Source organism: Botryllus schlosseri, chromosome 2 (genome assembly GCF_051294905.1).
Source record: "Botryllus schlosseri isolate E-star chromosome 2, Bs_hap1, whole genome shotgun sequence".
NCBI classification, from domain to species: domain Eukaryota; kingdom Metazoa; phylum Chordata; class Ascidiacea; order Stolidobranchia; family Styelidae; genus Botryllus; species Botryllus schlosseri.
Genome location: NC_137237.1, coordinates 5,542,631 through 5,565,846, shown reverse-complemented (window position 1 = coordinate 5,565,846; position 23,216 = coordinate 5,542,631). Strand labels below are relative to the sequence as shown.

Genomic DNA, 23,216 nt, shown 5'->3' with positions numbered 1-23,216 from the left:
ATATACGCAGCGTGTGAGAGTGGATCTTACGCGTAAGTCCGTCGAAGCTAGAAGACTTGCATCATCGGCATTTAAGATGTACTCAACCCTAATGTTGTTTGTGGTAATCATGGTGTTTGTCGACTACAATGCAGACGTGGACAACTAGATAATTTTCAGCTTTTCCAAATTAGATTAGAACTAGAATTAGAGCTACACAGCTTTTTCCAAATTAGATTAGAATTAGAATTAGAGCTACATAGTTGTTTTCCGAATTAGATTAGAATTAGAATACAGAATTCTCAAAAACGGGGAAATTGAATGAAATTGTGAATACAGCAAAAATCAGGACATATCAAATCACAGTGCATTCCCATAGCCATGAGAATGGTTAACGTATGTACACCAAGCTTGGCCCGTTTTGTACATTACCAGGGGTCACCGCAATCGCGGCAGGCGATCCGACTTGTGATTTTGGAAGGACGAGAAGTAAAGCATTTTGAAATGCTACAATTGTTTTCAGTTTCAAATTATTATTGTTGTTGTTTCAAAATAAGCTATTCGCCTGTGCCCAAAAACACGATTCCACACTAGCTGAAACGGCTTCGCCGATGGCAACAGCATACCAACGATGGAGAGTAAGCTGAAATCAATAAGCATATTGCCTTGACGTGCAATAGTCCAGACATTTCCAAGAACGAGACATCAGAAAAATGCAAAGGACGTTCCACAAGATCAATCTTTAGGAGGAGATAGTCTTTCAGCAAGTAACATGTCTGCATAGTCCCAACATTGATTCATTCGTCGCTGGAAAGTGTTGCCGGGTATCGTGTGCAGCTCAAAGTTCAAAATAAACTGACGTTTATGATTATGATATTTCTTGTTCTATCGGTACTACTTTAATAAAATATTACTTCTTTTGTAGTAACCATGAGCATCGCCCATGTTAGTCAGCACGGCGTTGTACTAACGTAGTAAAGTTTTAAAAACTAGAATGTTGTTCGCAGACAACAACCTACTATGCTAGCACAATACCTACTATGGATGTACGAAGGCGATGATGGCTTAGCTTGGCACTGGATTTCCCTGCGCGATAGGGACATTCTTGTTAACTCGCTGCAAAATGCCTCGGACAAAGAGGCATTTTCGGGAAAACAATAAATTAGATTAGAATTAAAATTAGAGCGAATGAACATTTTACAAATTAGATTAGAATTAGAATCAGAGGATAGAAACATTTTACAAATCAGATTAAAATTAGATTACTGGCATTTTGTTGTAATTTAGTGAAATTAGACAACTAGAATTATCTAGTTGTCCAGGTCTGCTACAATGGTCATTTACACCAGGCTGACATTTCTTATTTTTGATTCCGTAACTGCCGACATGTAGCATGGCACACTTCTAGGCACCGCTTATGCCAGTGGTTGCCAACTCAAAACGGGTCGCGGGCCACTATTCAAATTTCGTAGAGGACGTAGGCCGCATGAATTCAATATCAATATTTATTAGGCCATATACAGTTGAACAACGACGCTAACTCGCCACCTACTCAACCCTAATGAATTGATATCTTTGTAAATTTGGGGTACTGAACTTATCGAAAGCCTGGAAATCTTCATTAAGGATTGCACCGTGTGTTGATTGATCAGAGAGAACCAGACATGGTGGCGCCTGTATGACAATGCTATTCTCAAATCCACATTGTCTTCGTCATCATCGGAGAGAAATGGCTGTGAAATGACATTGCTGTCGTTGAAATACATTCATTAAATACGATTTATTCCTTATGTGGATAAAAGGACGAATAATGTATACATATATATATATCGATTCAGCAATCCGGCCCGCCAAGTACTTAATTTTCCTATATCCGGCCCGCCGACTGAAGAAGTTGCCCGCCCCTGCTATATGACAATGCTGTTCTGAAATCCACATTGTCTTCGTCATTATTGGCGAGAAATGGCTTTGAAGTTACATTGCTGTCGTTAAAATTCATCCATTAAATACGATTTATTCCTTGCATATGTGTATAAATGGGCGAATAATGTATCAATTCAGCAATGCGGCCCGCCAAACACCTAACTTTCCTATATCCGGCCCGCCGATTGGACAAGTTGCCCGCACCTGACCTAAATAATAAAAAAAAATCGCTCTCGACGCGACTATATACAATCCTTCACAGGCAGAAGAACGTGCCTTACTGGTAGTGGCAAAACGTCGGCAAGGGGGTTTATGATCCTATGGGGGCAAACACCAATGTTTATTGCGGGGGGGCTGATGAAGTCCTGTTTCGGCCCCGTATACAAGCATGGTTCGAAGTATTTCATAATTTCTTTAAAAAATGTTAATGGGTAGCTATAGTTGAAACGAAATGTTTTGATTTTACAAGACTGTCTTGACCGCAATGTGATTCCTGCCCAGTGCTATGAATATTAAAGTGGAGATTCAGTCTGGTGTGGGTAAACCGCGGGAGGGAATGGTAGCCCATCGTTTCAATCAGTACCCAAGAAGTAGCCCTTGGGTGCAGAAAAGGTTGTTGACCCCTGGTCTAAATGATGCAATTTGTAATACCCGTAGTTTTGTGTGATCCAAAGAGCCACCATGCTGATTGATCTTTTTACATGAGAGGTAAGAATGGAACAAAAGCAAGAAGTCATAGCACTTCCTCAACATTGACTCTGCTTTACAGCCAATTACCCATTCCCCTGAAATTCCAATTGCAGCTTTTTGAGATTTTGTCCTCTTTTTTGAAAATTTAGGTCAGATTTAGAGCAAATTGCGAGTGATATGCCGTAAATTAGCACAGAACTGAGGCTCCGGCGGGTATTTCGGAGTGAAAAACGGTTATTTTAGCTCAGGGCGGAAAGATGACCTTTTTTTTTTTTTTTGTCAACCGATCACAAAGTGGGAAAAATTCACCAGTTTTTGAGAATTCTTCTCCGGTTTTGCAAGTCTCAAATTTCTGAAAAAGTCTCCTCTTTTTAGATTTCCAAAATATGGTAAGCCTAACATTATTACTAATTACTGCCATCAGCCTATTGCGAATCTGTCCCCATCAGAATCGTACAAGAGGACTTTCCTGCAGATGACTTCAAGCTAATTTGAGTTAATAACAGGAGTTGCATCTATGAACTTCACTAATGCATATCCCAATATTAATTTATTGCTACGAGAAAATTTGAGATTTTCTGTTGTCGAGTGTAATTCTTAATATGATTCTGGATCTGTCAACTTGTCGCACTGCCCCTATTATACTGCGGTTATAGATCAGCCTAAATTGACACTTCACGTCGGTCATATGTCTTGAATACCACACATTCAGAATAAGATTTGTTTTCGTCTGTTTCGATCTCGGATTGGTATGCTGTCGATCCCTATCACATTTATTATATAGGTCTGTCTTTATATATATTCAATATAGCCCAGTGGTTCTCAACCTTTTTCACCTCGCGGACCGGCAAAATTTCAAAAAAATATTTGGCGGACCGGTGTACTTTCAAAATTAGAAATCAATAGAAAAAGTGAAGGATGCAACGGATTTTTCCAAGTATATGATGCTAGCTAGAGAGAGACATGTTTAGGATTTTGATCGTAATTGATTATGTTCATGAAGGCATTCCTGTGATTTTACCGTAGCGAGTCTGCGGAATCGAGGTAAAATTGCCATAAAATTGTAATATACCTCGCGGACCGGCTGGAAAGTCATCGCGGACCGGCGGTTGAGAACCACTGATATAGCCCACATATATTTTTCCTATATCAATTCACTAACCTTGAGCAAGGATTGTCATGATAGCTGTGATAATGTTACCGCCGGTTACGGGCTTCATGGAGTAGATAATCAATAGATATTATCCGGTCCACAGCGTTGGTTTCAATACCTAATTCATATCGTCTATGACAAGATGTATCATATTAACAATTATTCACGGATGGAGAACACCTTCGAAAGGCTTCATGGTGAACAAAAGGAATATACCGACAACATCGCATGAAATGAAATGAAAATGTTGATTATCATACTTTTCCGAAAACAACTATAAATGTCGCAAGAATTTGTATGGTAAGAAATTCTGAAACGTTTTAGGCCTAAAATACAAACAGCAGTTAAGTCTTTAATTATTTATCATAAATTTATTAGTGAGCTATTCCATCTCGAAAGTCAAAGTCAGGTTCCCGACACAGACATGTTTCGAAGCATGGCGTGACAGTGACGTATAAAAACTGGATAATGTTAACAATATTTCAAATGCCTTGTCCAAGGCTCCGCGAGATAGAGATTTTGTGACTGACTGAGTCAGATGTGCATACATCGCTGATATCGATATGTGCAATGTACCATACAATAACTCAGGGGTGCACGCATGCGGCCCCCGAGGTCATATTTTGCGGCCCGCGGCCTGATTTCACATTTCGAAAGAGCGCTCAGTAAAGCGTTTTGTAATGCTAAAATATATTTCAGTTTCTAAATATTATTGTTGTTGTTGTTCAAAATAAGCTATTCTCTCTCACAACATCACTATTCTTCACATTTGTTTTTGCATTTATATTTCTTTAATAAGATATTATTTTTATTGTGGTAACTATGCCCGTCGCCAATGTTGGAGAGCACAGCGTTGTACTACTAGCCGTATGTTTTGAAAACGTGTTTGTTAATATATTTGGCCTATTTTATATAGATATTGAATTCATGCGGCCCGCTGCCTGTACAAAATTTGAAAAGTGGCCCTAGACCCGTTTTGAATACACGACCCCTGCCATTAACTCGTGTATAATATATTGTCAAAACGTTGCGGGAATCAAATTTAAACCAAGGCGTCGCGTAGGGATATCAGAGCAAAACGTTTTTCCGTGGAGTGTTGGCGGATATGTCGAAAGTACATAACATATTGCATGTAAGAAACACAAGCCAATCGATCAAGTTTTCCGAGTAAATAGTCAATGCAAACAGCAACAGCAAAAGAAATTGTAACTGATGCTCCGTTATTGTTGTATTTAGGGTTACATTGAAAACAAAAATCAACTGAAAACAAACATATTCGAAACATGGGCTTCGTTTAAAACATGATTTCTATTGTTTATTTTTTGTTTGTTTTTATCCATGACGTCCCGGCACTTTAATTTGACGTCTCAGTTAAGTGACGTCGAGAATTAAAAATATAGGGTAAACATGGCTCTTTTGACGAAAAAGGCTCCCGATCCATGTCTTAATCCGACCCCTCACACTAGTTAAGATCTACTGTACTAAAGTCCTTCCGAAATAGACTCGTTTTGAAACTTCCTCTGACATGTTATAGGCTATTCCCAAATCCAATTCTTAACATCGATGCCGATATATCTGACTGACCAATTTCCAGGTGATTGTCATTGTATACGCAATGCACAATGCACTGCACACTGCAAAATGACTTGTCATATATACTGTGCCAGATTGGTATCTAATCTATAGTACGTTCTGAGTATTGGCATCTCATATTGAAGCGTACTTTGTCAACCTTGTTACCTCAGATATGCACCAATCAATCTAGCTTCATCAATCTGCCTTAGTCACTGTACCATTGTGCTGTGGCCGGGTACATGATTGTATAAATGTACATTGTACAATGTACTGTTGTATATGCACGTCGCGAAGTGTTTATCGAAGCAGTCATTTGCTTTCACTTTCTCGCATCTCATTGTTTGCATATATTCATTACTTGGATGAGACATAGTGTGCAGAGCAACTTGTTGCGCAAACGAATGGAACGGCGATAGCAAGTTAATTACGAGCTATAGTGACTCCACCGATGAGCAAGGTGATATCACGGACGTCTTCTTCCGGCGAGATAGCCTAGTGTAGGCTTACCATACGTCCTCTTGAGGATTTGTCCTCTTTTTTGACTTTTTTGAAAGTGTCCTCGGAGGACGCCCTTTTGTCCTCTTTTTTGAGATTTTGTCCTCTTTTTTGAAAATCTAGGTCAGATTTAGAGGAAATTGCCGCAAATTAGCGCTGAAGTGAAGCTCCGGCGGATATTTCGGAGGGAAAAGCGGTGATTTTAGCTCTGAGCGAAAAGAAGACCTTTTTTTAGTCATCCACCTGGCAATGTGGAGAGAAAAACGTTATTTTGAGCTCTGAGCGGAAGTGTTTTTTTTTTAGTCAACCGATCACGAAGTGGTAAAAATTTACTGGTTTTTGAGAATTCTTCTCCAGTTTTGCATGTCTGAAATTTCTGAAAAAGTGTCCTCTTTTTACATTTCCAAAATATGGTAAGCCTAGCCTAGTGGTATAATCCACAGCTGCGACACCAACGGATTATGGGCTAGAGTCCGACCGATGTCGACTCCATAATCCCTACCCAAGCATTTGAGGTTTATCTAGGCTCCTACGCGCCAGCTCATCCGTGTAAGCGGGCGGTGTCTTATAGAAGCCTTGAAGCGGGCCGTGCTTACAAGCCGGCATCTACGGAATAAAAGTGAAGAAATTTGGCCTGGTGTAAGTTACCATAGTAGTCGAAAAACACCACGAATACCACAAACAACAACCACAACAACCGTGTTCTTGCTCATTATGCTATGATGATGATTCGCTACTTCGGTAACAATGGTATAACTATAGATAACTAAGGTAAAAATCTATAGTATAACCAGGAAGTAAATTACTTGGTATAGTGCCTCTCGAATTCTGACGAATGTGGAAATGGCGTTATCTCTCGTCCAGTCGTTACGAAATCTCATATCTCTAATCAAATATTCACGTACCGCATACCGCCAACCATGCCAATTCTACGGAAGAAGAGGTGTTCTATTCAAAATGGTGCAGGTGTATGCACGTGGTTTGAGACTTTACGCCAGGGGTAGGCAACTTCTGATAAACTACGGAATTCATTTCAAGAACGCGAGATCCCACGGCTATTAAGGGAAGAAACGTTGCAATGCACTTTCTTCTGCCACTTGTACAAAGAAATATAATTTATGTTTCCTCTTATTAATATTGTCTTTTGCACCAGTATCAAGTCCTTGAAACCAACGATTGAACAATGCCGTTTTAACATTATGCCAATGATTGTGCTTGTAAGTATAAAATTGTAAGTGACGTGGTTGCGTCACCTACAGTGACTGCCGATTAGTAAGGTGATATCACAACTGTCTTCTTAATCATTATGCTATGATGATGATAAACTACTTTATTAACAATGATATAACGTGATATAACGAGGAAGTAAATGAATTTATAGCGCCCCTCGAATCTTGAGAGATGTGCCCCGTTAAAAACCTATGACCGTTCTAGAGTTTTCCTACAGCATGCCATTCACAAATACATAAGGAATCCTACTTGAAAATGCACTACGACTGTTATTAGTTGGATTTTTATAAGTTGAATTACAATGAAATTCAATTGATAATATCATGATGTACTTGACTTGGACCTCACAATTAGCCATTTCCTTGCGCGGTTTTTATTATGACTTCACCAGTATTTTCTATATAATGAGTCCATGATGCAACCCGCTGCATTATAAAAATATAATAGATTGATGTAGCGAGCTGCTTGAAACTTGATTTTATCCATGCGCACGACCTGTTTTTCTGTTTACACAAATATTGTTGAAATTTCCTTCTGAAATCTGAAACTTCTGCTCATTGATTTCGAGATGAATTATTGAATGTTCATTGTTTATATCGATTGTTTATCTTTTTTTTGTTAATTCATTTCAATTTTCCTCCTCTGCAATTGTCAACTTTTCAGCATTTCCTCGCAACCGGACTTATGATTATACTTGTTTATTCGTTTCAATTTTGGATTCTTCTCTCGCGGGTTTCGCTAATTGCAGCGTTTTCGCAGGTCCGGAATTATTTCCAAAAAAAATAGATTGCCTATATCAGTGTTTCTTAACCTTTGCGATTTGGATTTTGAAGGGGGCGGAAACGCTCAGGGGGCGATATGGGGGGTGCTGGGCTCAGGGGGCGATATGGGTGGCGCTGAAGAATGGCGCCGCAGTAGAAGGTGCAGTATGATTATATAGTAGTAGACATAGGCGCCGACTTACGAGGTTACGAGGTGGCGCAGCCACCTCGTCACCATATTTACGAAGTGGCGGCCACCTCGTACGAAATGCTGAAGCGCCCAAGTTGTTTGTGACCAGTAATTAGTAATCAGGCGAATCGATGCGACCTCGTTAGAGACGTCTTCGTTTTTGATACGTGCGTGTTCCGGGCGCGTGTTCCAGGCGCGTAGCCAAGGGGTCCGAATCCCCCTGTTTGAAACGCGAAACCCCGTCATTTTGAAGTGACCATTGTAACTCCAATATTCAGTTCCAATTCAATAATAGACACTTACGTGACCTTTGACACGAACCAATCAGGTTGCAGCAGGATGTAAACAAAGAACAAGGCCGGGCGAGCTCTTATGGGAAAAGGTTGAAAAATAAAGGTTTTAAGCAAAATTACGTTGAATTGGGGATGACTGGCCTTAATGAATAGTAATAACGTAGAGCCAGTATGTAGTTGCAGCTTTTAGTCTAGGATGAACATGAATGGTGGCAAGTACGCATCAGCGTGCTGTGTCCAAATGCATGGATTTTTGACAACTTTTCGGATTAAGAGACGATTGTTTTATACTATACTATAGGATTGTGGTAATGCATATTTTGACGATATCATAGGCTCCAGGTCTCGAGCGAAATTTTCAAGCATATCTCATGTTCAGAAATATATGCTATAAAATACAGCTGCTGCCACACATCACAATTTTGGTGTATTGATTATGAAACTTGAAAGCTATTATGGAGATTCTATCGAATTTCTGGATTTGAGTGGAACAGCATCTTCTTCTAACACCGCGGAGAAAGATACGAAGTATTTCATGGAGCGCTACGTACACGACTTAGGGACAAAGATTGAGGAGACAATCCACTCTTTGTTGAAGCAATATTCTAGTGAACAGCCAATGTTATCGCAACTTGCAGAAAAGTGAGATATCACACTCAATGGAAATACACATTCTCAGAAAATCCATTATTGATTCGTCTTGCACTTGTAAGACAGGGTAAGTAAGGAAAAAGACATTTTGTCAGAGACTCCTGCAATAGATATTGTAACCATGATTGACAAGCAATCTCTCGACCGTACTCGCAACCGATCAACTCCTGCCTCGAGGTAGATTTTGGTGTATCTGGTGTCTTCAGTTTTATAACATTCCACCAAACACAAATAATCCTAGAAAATTTTCACCTAGAGAATTGTTCATTTTACAAATTGGGCATGTAAATGAGCTTCAATGCACACCACTGGAATATAGTATGAATAGACATGCACTGTTGGTACACATTGACCATGGCACCGCGCAATTACGATCCGTAGCATGCTATTATTAGGCATTACGATATTCACAATGGAACTGAATTTTCACAATTGCTGAATATGTTGCATCATTGATTGCTAATTTTCAATCTTGAATTAGAGTAAGCAATTAGTCCATATTTGGTTAGTTGATAGACAATGCTGCATAGTATGACACCAGCCAAAATTTTATACTCCTTGATTCTTCCGATCAGCTGTTCAATATGAATACGTTGTCTCGCCATCTTTCTTGTTGTGGAACAGTCTGGCTCAGGCATTTGACGGTGTGCCAAATCATGTGCAGGAATATTTAAATCTAGATTCAACTTGATTTCAGACTCAATGGTGAATCCCTTTTCTGCCATGATAGCATTTCCTGGTTCACCATAGCTGAACTCCATCATTTTCTCACATTTCTTGTCGAATCCACATATTTCACTAATATTTCGATCTGAAATGGTCCCTGTGAACAGTTCCTGCACAAAAGTAAGTGTACCACAATCCATCAATCCTTTCAAAGTTGTATGTGATTTATTGACCGTCAATAATCATTCTAGTTTTGAGAAATCATGAATGAATGAAAATGGTGCATTTTTAATAACCACATATTTAGGCCTACATGGCCAAATCGAAATTTAATGAAGAAGTTACATACGGTTGACCCAATGGTTTATTACTATGCTTACAGCAATACTATAAATTTGACGTCAGTAGGATAAGTCGGGCAATTCAGAAAGAATTTATTGTAGTCTAGCATAAAATTTCAGCTTCTCCGCATCTTTTGACATTATGATGCTCCTCTGAGAACTGAACTTCACTAGCAATAATTGTCCGTCAATTTGTAATTTTCCTGGACGAGTTTCCTGTTTTGTGCTTCTACTTCTTCCAGAAATTTGATTTTCTTGCGTTTTATCCATCGACTTCCTCTTTCTGCAGCTTCATTATCAAGCCTGCAAAATATATATAATATGTTTATTTTACAGAGTAACACTGCTGTGCAGGCACCTATCAAGGCGTACTCGTCCGACTCATGCAACGTATCACCGCTACCAATTTCAACTATTCATCTCATTATTGAATATATTGCTCTCAACAATTTCAATCCATTAAACACCATCAAGCAGCAAAACTGGAGTGGAATAAAACGAGACACACACCAAGTCGATTGTGGCATCAACTGTGACTGCATTTCGGATTGGACTCATTTTGAAACACAGAATTGTTTCATCTAAATTATGTCACGATTCAATATTTTTGGTACAATAATAGATATGTCATTTTATTAATAAAATAAGAATTCAGATGACTACAAGGAAGTCCACATGCCTTTATCCGGATTTTACATTCTTCCATGCATGTTATTGGCTCTGGGAAAGGTACAAGCGCCCACCAGGAACGGTCCGAGTAGCCATCTACAAGTTACACAGGCTATTAGCACAGTGTTTATCCGGCATTTGTCCTGATTGATTCAATCTACATGAGCTAGAACAGAAAATGACGATTTCAACTGGGAACGGATCATATTGCCAAAACATATATCATATTAATATGATCATTGAATATGCAGACAAGTGTCCAGTGTAACGGTAATTTGCTAGATAATTATGCAGACTGTAGACTGTACTATATACGATTCCATAAATAGAACGCATGTAACGCCAACCCACATATCCTGACTCAAGATTAATCTAATACATGCTATTCGGTACGACAATCCTATAGTATACGACTAAGGACTAAGGATAATACAGCAATAGTTGCTTCATCCGAAAAGTTGTCAGAAATCCATTCATTTGGACATACCATGCTGATGAGTGCTTGCCACCAGCCATGTTTATTGTAGGTTAGAACACTGCAAATACATACTAGCTCTACGTTACTACCATTCACCAAAGCCAGCTATTCCCAATTCCATGTAATTTTGCTAAAAACCTTCATTTTTCAACCCTTTTCCATAAGCGGTCATAGTAAGCTTGCCCGGCCTTGTTCTTTGTTTACATCCTACTGCAACCTGATTGGTTCGTGTCAAAGGTCACGTAAGTGTCTATTGTGTTATCGGTGTTCCGTGCGGCCGATTTGCGAGAGGCAAGTTTTCAATTAGCGCGAAGAGTCAGTGATGATATCCCGCTGACATGGTCGTGAAATTAGGTCAGTCATTGCCGTGCGCGTGGCAATCGTCGCCAGCCTGATTGATCGTATCTCGAACAAGCCTGATTCCGCTGGCTTGAACAATCGTATCTGCAGTAGGCCCAGTTCAAACTATATCATAGCTTTTCTGCGCAATCGCATCTGCATTGGCGGCTTCTGCCTGGTGTGCACGATATCATCGTATTATCGACGAGTCCGGAAGTGATGTTAACTAGCGACTCCCTTATCGGTCGTGAACAATTAAATACGCGCGCTTATCAACACGTCGAACAATTAAATACGCGCGCTTATTAATGCATCCTACGTCTTATGTAGCCTTGGCGACGATTTGCGCTAGTCAAAATGTACGAGTTTTTATGGAATATGTGCTATAATGACGCCGATTTCAGGTGGTTCAAACCTCACCTCTTTTATAACTCAAGCCTTGACACACAGCTTCTGATAGTTATGTTCAAGTATTAGCGGAAATCAATTACGCATGTACGCACGCGTCGCACATGTTTGCGGACATTCGATGTCATTCAGTTTGGAGATAATAGTCTTTAATCTGAATCGCTAATCAGCATATACTTAACGGCATTTTATCCAAATGATCGGGAAGTAGGAGCCAAAGCATCATGGTAGGCCCGAGACGCGGTAGTTAGGCTAGCGATATGTTTCGTACTAGGCCTATTGCAGATGCGATTGTGTAGGCCAGTGATGATATCGTATGCACCAAGCCAATGCCGATGCGATTTTGTAAGCCAACGATGATATCGTGCGCACTGCGCACCTGGCCTATTGCAGATGCGATTATTGAAGCCAACGGAATTAGGCTTGTAGGTGACGCGATAAATAAGGCTAGCAACAATTGCCGAGCGCTGGGCAATGAATGACCTAATTTCGCAATTATCTCAGCGGGAGATCGTGTCGCGTTACATTGTGCATGTTCAAGTTCACTGTTCAGTGCAATGCGTGCGAACGAATCTCGCTTATTGCCGACACGCCTTTCGTAGGCCGCGCGTGACACTGATAATACGACTGAATTGCAACCGAGTATTAGCATCAGAGCGCTCATTTGAAAAAGACGGGGTTTTGCGTTTTAAGGAGGGGGTTTCCCAAAACCCCACTGGTTTGCTACGCGCCTGGATGTACTCCGAAAATGCTTAGCGAACGTAAATCGAGAAATGCACCAATGCCGCTAAAATCACTGTTTTAATCTGCAAACAATTGCCGCGATGCGAGCTTCTCAACGCGAAGTCAGAAACCGCAAGAGACAATTGCTGATTGGCTGCGCGATTTCGCGTTTGTAATCATCATTATTGTCTGTTTGGAACCTCATATTCGAGAGTTGTCGTGTGTTACTTGCGAACTTGCCAGCCCAGTGCGTAGTGCATTTCGTTACTCACACGACGCATTGCGCGTTAATAACAAACTCCAAATTCTCAGTGACGTAAATTCTGATTTTTGTTCGTTACATCGTTGATGATCGACGAATGATCGTACCGTTTTAAGATTCCACTTAATCACTCGACTGCATGGTTTGATAATAATGAGTGCAGGGCCGGTATTAAAACGTAACGTAACGTAAAACGCGAATCGTTTAACGCTGCACGCACACCAGCGGCATGTAGTAAAGTGCGTTTTAGTGCGACGATGACGTCATTGACATGGCACAATTATGACGTCACAAGACTTCGCCACCTCGTACAAAAATAAAAGGCGGCGCCTATGGTAGTAGAACAACAGTTTTATATATCCCCGAGTTCTCATTGCAAATTAACATAAGACAAAATCCGTCAAATGTCGAAATATTTCGTCGAGCTATGCGCGAAATTTATTTCGGCCATGTTTGCAACATGTTTCCATGTATGCAATGGTTTATTATATTTTATGTAATATTGGTAGCGCGTATTTTGGTTCGCCAATTGCTCGTTAAAATATTACAATCACGCTACCTTGGATTATTTGCCACGAATGGTTATGAACAAGGTAATTTATCCCGCAGCGAACGGAAAGAGGCATTGTACCATTTTTACGAGTGCGCTTGAGGGCCCTTTCTACATTAAAGATGCTTTGAAGCTTTGATCAAAATAATTAACTAGATATATTTGTATTTGAGAACTACAAAACTTGAATTTACAAAATATTTCTTCTTCGTGTCATAAAGGATGATACTTTTCGTGCTGTGACCCGCAACCTTACATGAACGTTATATACTTTTTTTGGAATACATTCATGTTAAAGTTAATCGACCAGATGGTATGAGCCCGTACCGAATGGTTGATATCACAACCTTGATTTGATCCCAAATATAACACGTACAATTATCATAGCGGTAACAAGTCTAGTGGTCCTCGGGCGCGATTCTAACTATTTCCAATAGTGAGATTCCAACTCGAAAAGACCGACCATAGACCTCGATCTCTTACCCCTTGCTTTTACGACTGTTCCTAAAAGATGGTGGGCGCCAGACCCAGGCAATTTTCGAAAGGGGGTGCTGCAGGAAAAAAGGTTATGAACCGCTGGCCTATACGAACATCATAATGAACTAAATTCAGTATATCATCTTCGACATTTGGAACATGCTTATACTGAAACATAGTCGACGGTAAGAATAAAAATGGCGTTCAATCAACGAATATTCCACATTTGTCTTCAATATTGTCCCATCTCGCATATTGCTGGCGGAACACCAACACAGCACACGCAAACACACACACACACACACAAATAAACATACAAGTATAGCGCCCATATATAAACATATATTTTAAGCCTTTATCGTCTTTATCATCGTGACTAATTTAATGAATACATACAATAATACTTGCGGGTCTGGAAATGGCAGTTGCGGAACTAGTAAACGGTTCCAAAGGATCAGTAGTATGCAAATCCAACGTCGTTCTCTCGGATATATCTGTGAGCGAAAGTTAGAATTTTCCAAAATTGATTGAAAGCCTGCTTTATAGAACAACTCGTTTCTATCCATCCCAAATATTCCTACTTACTCATAATGCTCATCGTCTGGTACCGTTAAAAATGTCATAACAAAGTATGCAAGGTGTTCGAAATTACCAATGAGACGTCGCGGGACGTCATATGCTCGTGTTCAAATTCGTGCTCCCATATAACTCATTTGATAAACAAGTGTTCACACGAGCCAGAACCTTTCTGGGATCGCATCTCTGTATCCAGCACTAGTCTGGTGCGTGTATAATGTACAGGTGGACCATGCTACAGGTTGTCGGTAAACCATATTGCGAAAAGCGTCATGTCGTTGTTAACCACATCTGTCCCCTCTAATTAGAACCATGTCCAATCAATTACTGCAGAAATGACAACTCATAACACAATCGATATTTTTAACAACCCAACATATATATATATTCAAAGGTTGGAGCGAAATTGACATTCAATATGAACCTATTTGTATATATTTTGGCGGGAGTGTACTACCACAGCACCAACCCCCAACCCCCATCCTCCTGCTCGTCCATATACTACCCAACACGCCCACACACGGTATACAGCTATATGTACGCCTGATCATCGTGACCTATATAATGAACTCACACAATAATACCTGCGGATGTCGAAATAGCTGTAGTAGCACCAGTAGACCATTCCATTGGATCAGTATTACACAATTCCTCTGCCGTATCCTCGGTCACGTCTGTTGGTGACAGTTAAAATAGTGAAGTTGTTCCTAAATTGTTTGAAAGCCCGTTCTAAACGAGTACTCGTTCAGTAGTCATCACAAATATGCTTGATTGTTTATAATGCTGAACGTCTGTGCTATTCAAAATTTCTATAAACTATAAAAGGGAGTATTTCCTATTTACTTACTCACAATGTAGACTTGCAATAGTTTTTTTCCTGTTAAAGATCTGCAGTAGTAATCACCAGAATCTTCAACAGTCGCGGAGATGTAAAAGTGCAATTGACCATCAATTTGTCGAACAGGTCGCGGCAACGGAGACACAGACACACGCATTCTGTCATGCCACCACGTCACACCTTTCTCTGATGCAGACATGCATGTCACATTGCTTCTAGTGCCAAGCGGAATAATTTTACATCCATCACCATCGTCGCCACAAAACGAAAGCTCATCTGTTGGGTACACAATGCCAGTTGTTAGTTGTAGTTCCAATTTAGTGGTGATATCTAGCTAATCCAAATGAATTCAAGTGTTTTACTCAAACTGAGATCTGACGCAACAACGCGACCACTGCAACCATAGGGCCTTATGTATTTGTAATACTAAATACCCGCATGCAGTCCATGCATAACGTATTTAATTAACAACAAGTATATCTAGAAATGTTCAAAGGAATAGTCGTAGTAACAGTAGAATAAACACAGTAAATTTCTACTCTATTTCAAGTAGAAGTAGAGATGTCCAAGATATATCACACCTTCTTCAAGTTGAAGTAAAAAATGAACATTTGAAAAGAATTCAAGTAATTAGTTTCCAAAGGTAGATTAGTTCGAGAAGTCGCAAATACATTAAGTGGTCACCGCGGAGTTGACCACTTCCGAAATTGTTGGGAGGATATTCACTATTGACATGACGGATTTGTGCAATGTGAGAGAATACATTTAGTTACACAGATGAAGGGGCTATTTCACCAAGTCATCATAACAATTGCACTCAAAAACGTGATGGAAACATGTCCCATAACTATTTTCTACTTTACAACATCCAAACAGGGTTGTGAACCAAGTCACATGGTTCCGAGTCACAAGTCAATCTCACTTTTATAGTTTTGACTCAAGTCAAGTCGAGTCATTTTCAATTCACCACCGAGTCAAGTCCGAGTCCAAGTCATCGAGCAGAGGGTCGAGTCCGAGTCATGGTATTGTGACTCGAGTCCGAGTCCAAGTCATTGTGTTGACTGCTCAGTTTCCAGTTAAAGTACGTCTTGTTAAAGCCACTTTTTATAACTCTGTTTGGTGATATCGAATGGTTCGAATTTATAATATGCTAATTTTCCTCACTTTTAGCAGTTTCTGGTCGCATTTTCAAGTACCAGTACCAATAGATGAAATCACGATAGTGTAATTACCTTTCTATTCTTCAAAATTAGAATAAAATGTCGGTCTTGGCTGTCTGAGTCTCGAGTCATATGACTTGGTTCGAGTTATGCGCGATGACTCGAGTCCAAGTCGAGTCAGTACACAGATTGACTCGAGTCGAGTCTAGTCATTTCCGTATTTGGAGAAAATGACTCGAGTCAAGTCGAGTCATCAGAAAATCGTGACTCGAGTCTGACTCAGGTCGAGTCATGACTCGAGTCATTACAACCCTGCATCCAAAGTCCAAAAATTAAGCAGTTTTACCTGAAAACTATTAAGTAGAAGTGAAAGAAGTCAACATACATAACCGTTGAAGTAAACAGTGCAAGCAGGATAAACCTACTTCGTTACTTCCAAAAAAAACGTAAGAGCACTCAGCTCCTGACCACTACCGCAAGTATATAACAATAGTAAACAACAGATAGTGTCTTAGCTCTACCACATAGAAATTATTAGAGATATTTTATACATATATATTCGATTCCATGAGCAATATCTCATCTGCTGTTTTGTGAAGATGAACAATGAACATGTCAGTATGGATTAAATATGTGTCCGACCGCCTCCCATAGATGAGCAACGAGCTATACGTAGGGCTGGGCACAATGATTCGAGTACTCGAATCTGAATCGAGTATTAATTTTAATGATTCGAGTCGAGTAGTAAAAGAAATTTTTTGGAGTACTGAATTATTACGCTTCTCAGTTCTCGCCACTGAAAGTTAATTTATCAACGAGAATTATGGTTTCGATACTAATTTTCACTGTTCAAGTCTTGAAACCTTGCTTGGCAGTATCATAGCTTACGAAACATATAGTCCAAAGCTACGAAGGTTGCTGGACGTAGCACATTTCCGAAGTCATGATGGACCCACAACATTGTCACCAAGTGGAAGGAAATAGGTATGGTCGAAAAAATATCAAAGTATCTTTTATGAGATTGATACCAGGCATTATATTCTTTGTGGTGGCATAAATGGCGTATATTTGAATTTTGACGTATTTAATTCTGTTATGACGTCATAATGAGTGATACCCGATTACTCGACCCAACTTGAAGCATATTTCGTGATTCAGAATGGAATCTCTCAGGTACTCGATTTTGCCCAGCCCCAGCTATAAGCCTTTACGCGTTACCGGCAAAAACGGAATGAAGATAGAAGGAAACAGGCCTTGTGCAAATGGCCACTATAGTGGACCAACACCATGAATACCAATCACAACAAATAGAGTATCGAATTTGATCAAAGCTCGATTCCTGATCTCGAATATCGTTATTTCATATCTTACGCCAAACTCATGGGAAGCTAAGATCCACACCATTATACATTCACTGTCACTATCAGCGTGAATGGACGTCGATCCCTCACATATTAATATTATTATATACCTCATTGCACTAACCTTGAGCAAGGACGTGACGTGATAGGACTGTTATAATAGCTGTGATAAGGACAGTGCTGGCGTTGGGCTTCATGCCGCAGATAATAATCCAATATAAATATTTTCAAGTCAACAGCATCGGTTTCAATTCCTAATGCATATCTTCTGTGACGAAATCTATAATATTAACAGGTATTTGGAGATGCAGAAAATCTTCGGGGGCTTCTTGGTGAACAAAGGCAACTTATCGTAATAATCGCATAAAATGTAATGGACATGTTGAATATTATATTTTTCCGATAACAACTACATGTCGAAAGATTGTTCCCTTTCACGAATATACTCTGAACCCTTTTGCTGGCCTACGGTACGTAGAATACAACCCCGAGTTACGTTTCAATGCTCTACTAAAAGTGTAATAGCCAACGAGTGCATCTCGATGGTCGAAGTAAGGATTCCGGGCATGTTTCGAAGCATATGGAATGAGAGTGATGTATCTGAATACTATCCACGATATTTCAAAAACCTTGAACGTGGTTTGATGCGCATGCGCAGTACAGATTTTGTTACCGACTAAACTTCAGGCGTTCACTTCGATAAAATCAGTATGTATGAAGTAAGATACATTTAACCTCGCATATATTTTCATTATCCTATCCAAGCTTTGTTCGAAGCAAATTTACACCAAAGCTTCGCGTAAGGATATCAGAGCAAAAAGCTTTTCTTTGGAAAGGGGATTGGGATATCGAATATGAATAACATATACAGAAGGTAAGGTAACGCAAACCAACCAATTCAAGTTTTCCATTATATAGTCAATGCCAACGACAAAGAGATGACTGTTCCATTATTATTGTCATTGTATCGCTGCTGTTCTTGTCACCGTGCTGATACAGTACAAATGATTTTAGCCACAAACTAATGTATGTACGAGTCATTTTAAAACATCATCTGCTATACCCGAATCAAATTCTTAACATCGATAGCAGCACATCTATAACTGACCGAGTCCCCAGTGATTATCATTACGCAATACTGGTTGAGACATTGACTTTTCATATCTACTGTGCCATAATGGTATCTAATCAATTGTCCCTTCTGTGCACTGAAATCTCAGATTGAAGCGTACTTTGTCAACCTTGTTACCGTAGATATGCACCAATGAATCTAGCTTCATCAATCTGCCTTAGTCATTATACCATTGCGCTGTTGTCGGGTACATGATTGTATAAATGTACATTGTACAATGTGCTGTTGTAAATGCACGTAGGGGTCTTGATCCAAGTAGGTGATTTGCTTTCACTTCCTCGCATCTCATTGTTTGCATATTGAATACAGCGATGAGAGCAGCTTGTTTGCGCAACTGAATAGGACGGCGGCAGCAAGTTAATTACCAGCTAGTGACTCCGTCGATTATATTGAGGTCATATCACAAGTAGGGTTCCATTTAAAACAATTGATTGTTTGAAAGGTTTGTTTAAAACTTGTGTTAAACAGGGTTTTAAACAAAAGCCTTTTAAAAAAATTGTGTTTTTTAAATTGTAAAATTATGCCATAATTGTGTAAATATTTTCAAAAAAATATGTTGTATGAGCCTGCGGATAATACCACCCGATTTAGCCGACGTATATCGATATGGGATGGTTGGAAGCCTCAGAATTGTCGGTTGAACAGTTGTAGTAGGCCTACAGACATTTCGTCAAAGGAGCTATATTGACCCTATGTTTTCAATCGTCAATGTCAACCCACTATGACGTCACAATCGAATATTCGTGACGTCATGACTTGATAAAATATAAAATAAAAAACTTGTTTTAAACAAAGGCCTTGTTTTAAACATTTTTGGTTCAAATAGATTTTTGTTTTAAATGCAACCCTAATCACAACCGTCTTCTTGGCCATTATGCTAAGATGATGATGCGCTACTTCATTAACCTTGGTCATAGCCGGAAAGCAAGTGTCATTCTCTTAGTGCCCCGCGAATTTTGAAAATCATGGGAATGGCGTCATCACTCGTCCTACTGGTGCGCAATGCCACATCTCCAATCAAATTTTCAAGAAACGTATACCACCAACATCTGAAATGTGTAGGTAGAGGAAGACAACTTCTGGTTGGTTCTGATGAACTACGGAATTTACTTCAAGAACTCGCGGAGTCGCGGACCGTCGACTATTGACGGGAAGAAACGTTGCAATGCACCTCCTTCTGACACTTGTACAGTAAATTATAGTTTGTGTTCCTCTTATTAATATCTGTATTTTGCATCAGTATGATGTCATTCGAACCAATGATTAAACAATTAACATCCGTTTCAAAATCAAGGCTGTGTAAGTACAATTGTAAGTGCAATGGTTGCGTCAGCTTATACCCGATATTACGTAGTACAGTACGGTTACAGCCGCAAGAGAGGCGTGAGCCTGTTAAGAACATAAGGCTTTTCTATAGTTTTTCTAGACTCTAGAGCAAGGCTCTTTAATCAACTGAGGGAAGTTATCACACGAATTGAAGGGTACTCACTAAATCTGAAATGCGGGAACATGAACGGTGGTATCATCACAATGATGGAACAATGGCGTATCCGGATTGCGTATCCGGATTTGAACACTGACATATGATAGAACGTAGATATAACTCTGTCCACACCAAATTTTATGTAGATCCGTCGCCAAAAACGTGTCCAAAATAGATAACTTTCTATGAATTAGATCTTGTAATATTTCAACCAAATACGCGAGAAGCTCTCGTGTTACGGTGAGCGTAGTTCCGGAAACAAACTTTTGTGATAAATGTCCACGATATCCCTAGACGAAGCTTGTAGAGCCCCTTATTTGTGACAAATATTGCAGCTATAGCAAATGTACTTCCGGTGTAACACAACGCCGACTTACAGAAAAAATTAGGACATTTTGGCGAATCGCGTATATGAGAATTGCCACGAAATCGCGAAAAACTCTCGTTTTACAATGAGCGCAGTTCTGGAAACTAATATTTATGATAAATATCCACGATATCCCTAGACGAAGCTTGTACAGAACCTTAATCGTGACAAATGTTTGTTTCCGGAACTGCGCTCATTGTAAAACGAGAGCTTTTTGCGATTTCGTGGCAATTCTCATACACGCGATTCGCCAAAATGTCCTAATTTTTTCTACAAGTCGGCGTTGTGTTACACCGGAAGTACATATGCTATAGCTGCAATATTTGTCACGAATAAGGGGCTCTACAAGCTTCGTCTAGGGATATCGTGGATATTTATCACAAAAGTTTGTTTCCGAGACTGCGCTCATCGTAACACGAGAGCTTCTCGCGTGTTTGGTTGAAATATTACAAGCGCTAATTCATAGTTATCTATTTTGGACACGTTTTTGGCGACGGATCTACATAAAATTGGGCATGGACAGAGTTATATCTACGTTCTATCATATGTCAGTGTTCAAATCCGTATACGCCATTGTTCCATCATTATGATGATACCGCCGTTCATATTGCCACATGTCAGATTTTATAGGTACCCTTCAATTTGTGTGATAACTTGATAGCTGGTTCTTTAACCGGATGTATCGTACACACCAGGGTGTACCATAATGTTTTAAGGGTGTACCACTCGCATTGGGTGTACACTGTACAGGGGTGTACCAGATTCGCATTACAATAGACCTTTAACTGGCTATCTTAATAAATAGGCAAGTTCATACTTCAGAACAGGTTGACAGGATGTGCAATATCGCACAATGTTCATCTTAACTGCGTACGCAGCCTGTAAATGACATTCTTTTTGTGATGTCATCAGCAAATGTTTATTCTCGTCATTTAACGGCTGATATTGAACCTTTTGGTTCCTTTTGCAGTAGAACATGCTGGTGTTAACATGTGCTCAGCATGCGATATCTGTCAGATATATAGTGATATTCGTGGATACCGCCACGATGGCTGCGTAATTTTGAATTGGTACATCCTTCCAGAAGCTTATAAATAGCGCAGTGTACATAACCGCAGGGGCGTAGCCATAGGGTCGAGTTCGAAAACCACCATGTTAGATGGTGGTCCGGCAACCTCGAGTGCTGATTATTATTTAGCATCTCCAATACGTTGCAGCATTGCTCATTCTTATTTCGATTAGGCCATGGGTGGCCAACCTGCGGACGTAGGGTCTACGGCCGCGTTGATCAGTAAAATCGTAATTCTAATTATACGGCCGTCTACACATATTTATATTAGCGTGTGCTGGCGGCCGTAAATTCGACTTGAAAATTTTCTCCACGCTTAACTTGATTCAGGGCGACTTGAATTTTTCGTTTTTAATGTAATAGTGTCCTTGCAATCTGAGCACCATCGTACAAATGCGAAACGCATAGGAAAGCTATGCGCTCCAAAAAGAAATACCAAGTGGGAATCGTGTGCGTCTCACGAATGACGGTTTTTCAGTAAGTTTGAGAGATTCCAATATATATTGGCTATACTGACAATCCTGCTGGGAGGTCAAGAAATAACATGATGCAACAAAGTGATTAAAAAAAACGGAAGATGCATCATCATTAATTTTGTGACCAAAATTTTCGAAGACACTCCCTCCATCAGCTCTATCGGTTAATATGATCACGTTGGCTTATAATGGATAAATAGTTGCAAGTAAGATTTGTGAAACCACCAATATTACCTTCAAAATTCATTCAGTCGTGAGGTTGAAAATATTTTCGTGCTCCGCGCGACTGTTAAGCGAGACCCAATAACTTTTTCTAACAATATTACTCACGATTTGGGTGCATATGTAGCCTATGTAAGTCTGTGAGGGTGTTCTGCTTCTACAATTAGAAACTTGTATACACAAAGTATTACTCGAAAAAAACAGTGAAGGCTATAGTATAGGCTATATATTGTTAAGTAACAATCGAATCTTCCAGTACTGCCGCTTGAATAGACCGTCGCCTGGATCGACCATAAATTGCCTTGACAACCGATTTTTCAGTTTTCACTGCATATTTTGCTATTTTATTATCAATCGCTTCAACACTACACAGCAGTTGCCGCCTAAACCTCCATCACCCCATTTTCTCTCAGCCTCCGCCTACCGCCCCAATTTGTAGTCAACATCCCCCAATCGCCCATTTCGTTGCCAGCGCCCCTTTCACGCTCGCCAACGCCCATATGCAGCTCTCCATTATTACCCCACCTTGATGGTAAAGGTAATGTGGTTCCACGAGGAAAATATTTTGTGACGGTTAACCGATACGTGCGATAACATGACACTTCCTTACTATTACTACATATAACCTACATTGTAGCAGATGTGTGCTACACTGCCGTCTGTGACAGCTACAGTAACC

General features: G+C 39.9%; 1 protein-coding gene and 1 long non-coding RNA gene across 4 annotated transcripts in view; both read right to left on the bottom strand.

The window, feature by feature from the left end:
• The window catches only part of LOC145433161 (uncharacterized), a 100,310-nt gene extending 81,219 nt beyond the window's left edge, over positions 1 to 19,091 (bottom strand). Inside the window, exons 1-4 of one of the 3 annotated variants that reach the window (XM_080310119.1) lie at positions 17,913 to 19,091; positions 15,277 to 15,543; positions 15,014 to 15,103; positions 14,258 to 14,347 (exon numbers count right to left, since the gene is read on the bottom strand). In XM_080310119.1, coding sequence (XP_080166245.1) covers positions 14,258 to 14,347; positions 15,014 to 15,103; positions 15,277 to 15,543; positions 17,913 to 17,985 — 520 coding nt within the window. In that variant the 5' untranslated portion in view covers positions 17,986 to 19,091. The remainder of the gene's footprint in view (positions 1 to 14,257; positions 14,348 to 15,013; positions 15,104 to 15,276; positions 15,544 to 17,912) is intronic. The other 2 variants (XM_080310118.1, XM_080310120.1) reach the window with 2 other exon arrangements.
• Positions 9,953 to 11,372, bottom strand: LOC145433169 (uncharacterized). Its single transcript, XR_013913054.1, has 2 exons — positions 11,104 to 11,372; positions 9,953 to 10,250 (listed from the first exon to the last, which is right to left on the bottom strand). It is a non-coding gene; the product is annotated as an uncharacterized LOC145433169 (long non-coding RNA).
• Positions 19,092 to 23,216: the final 4,125 nt, after the last annotated feature.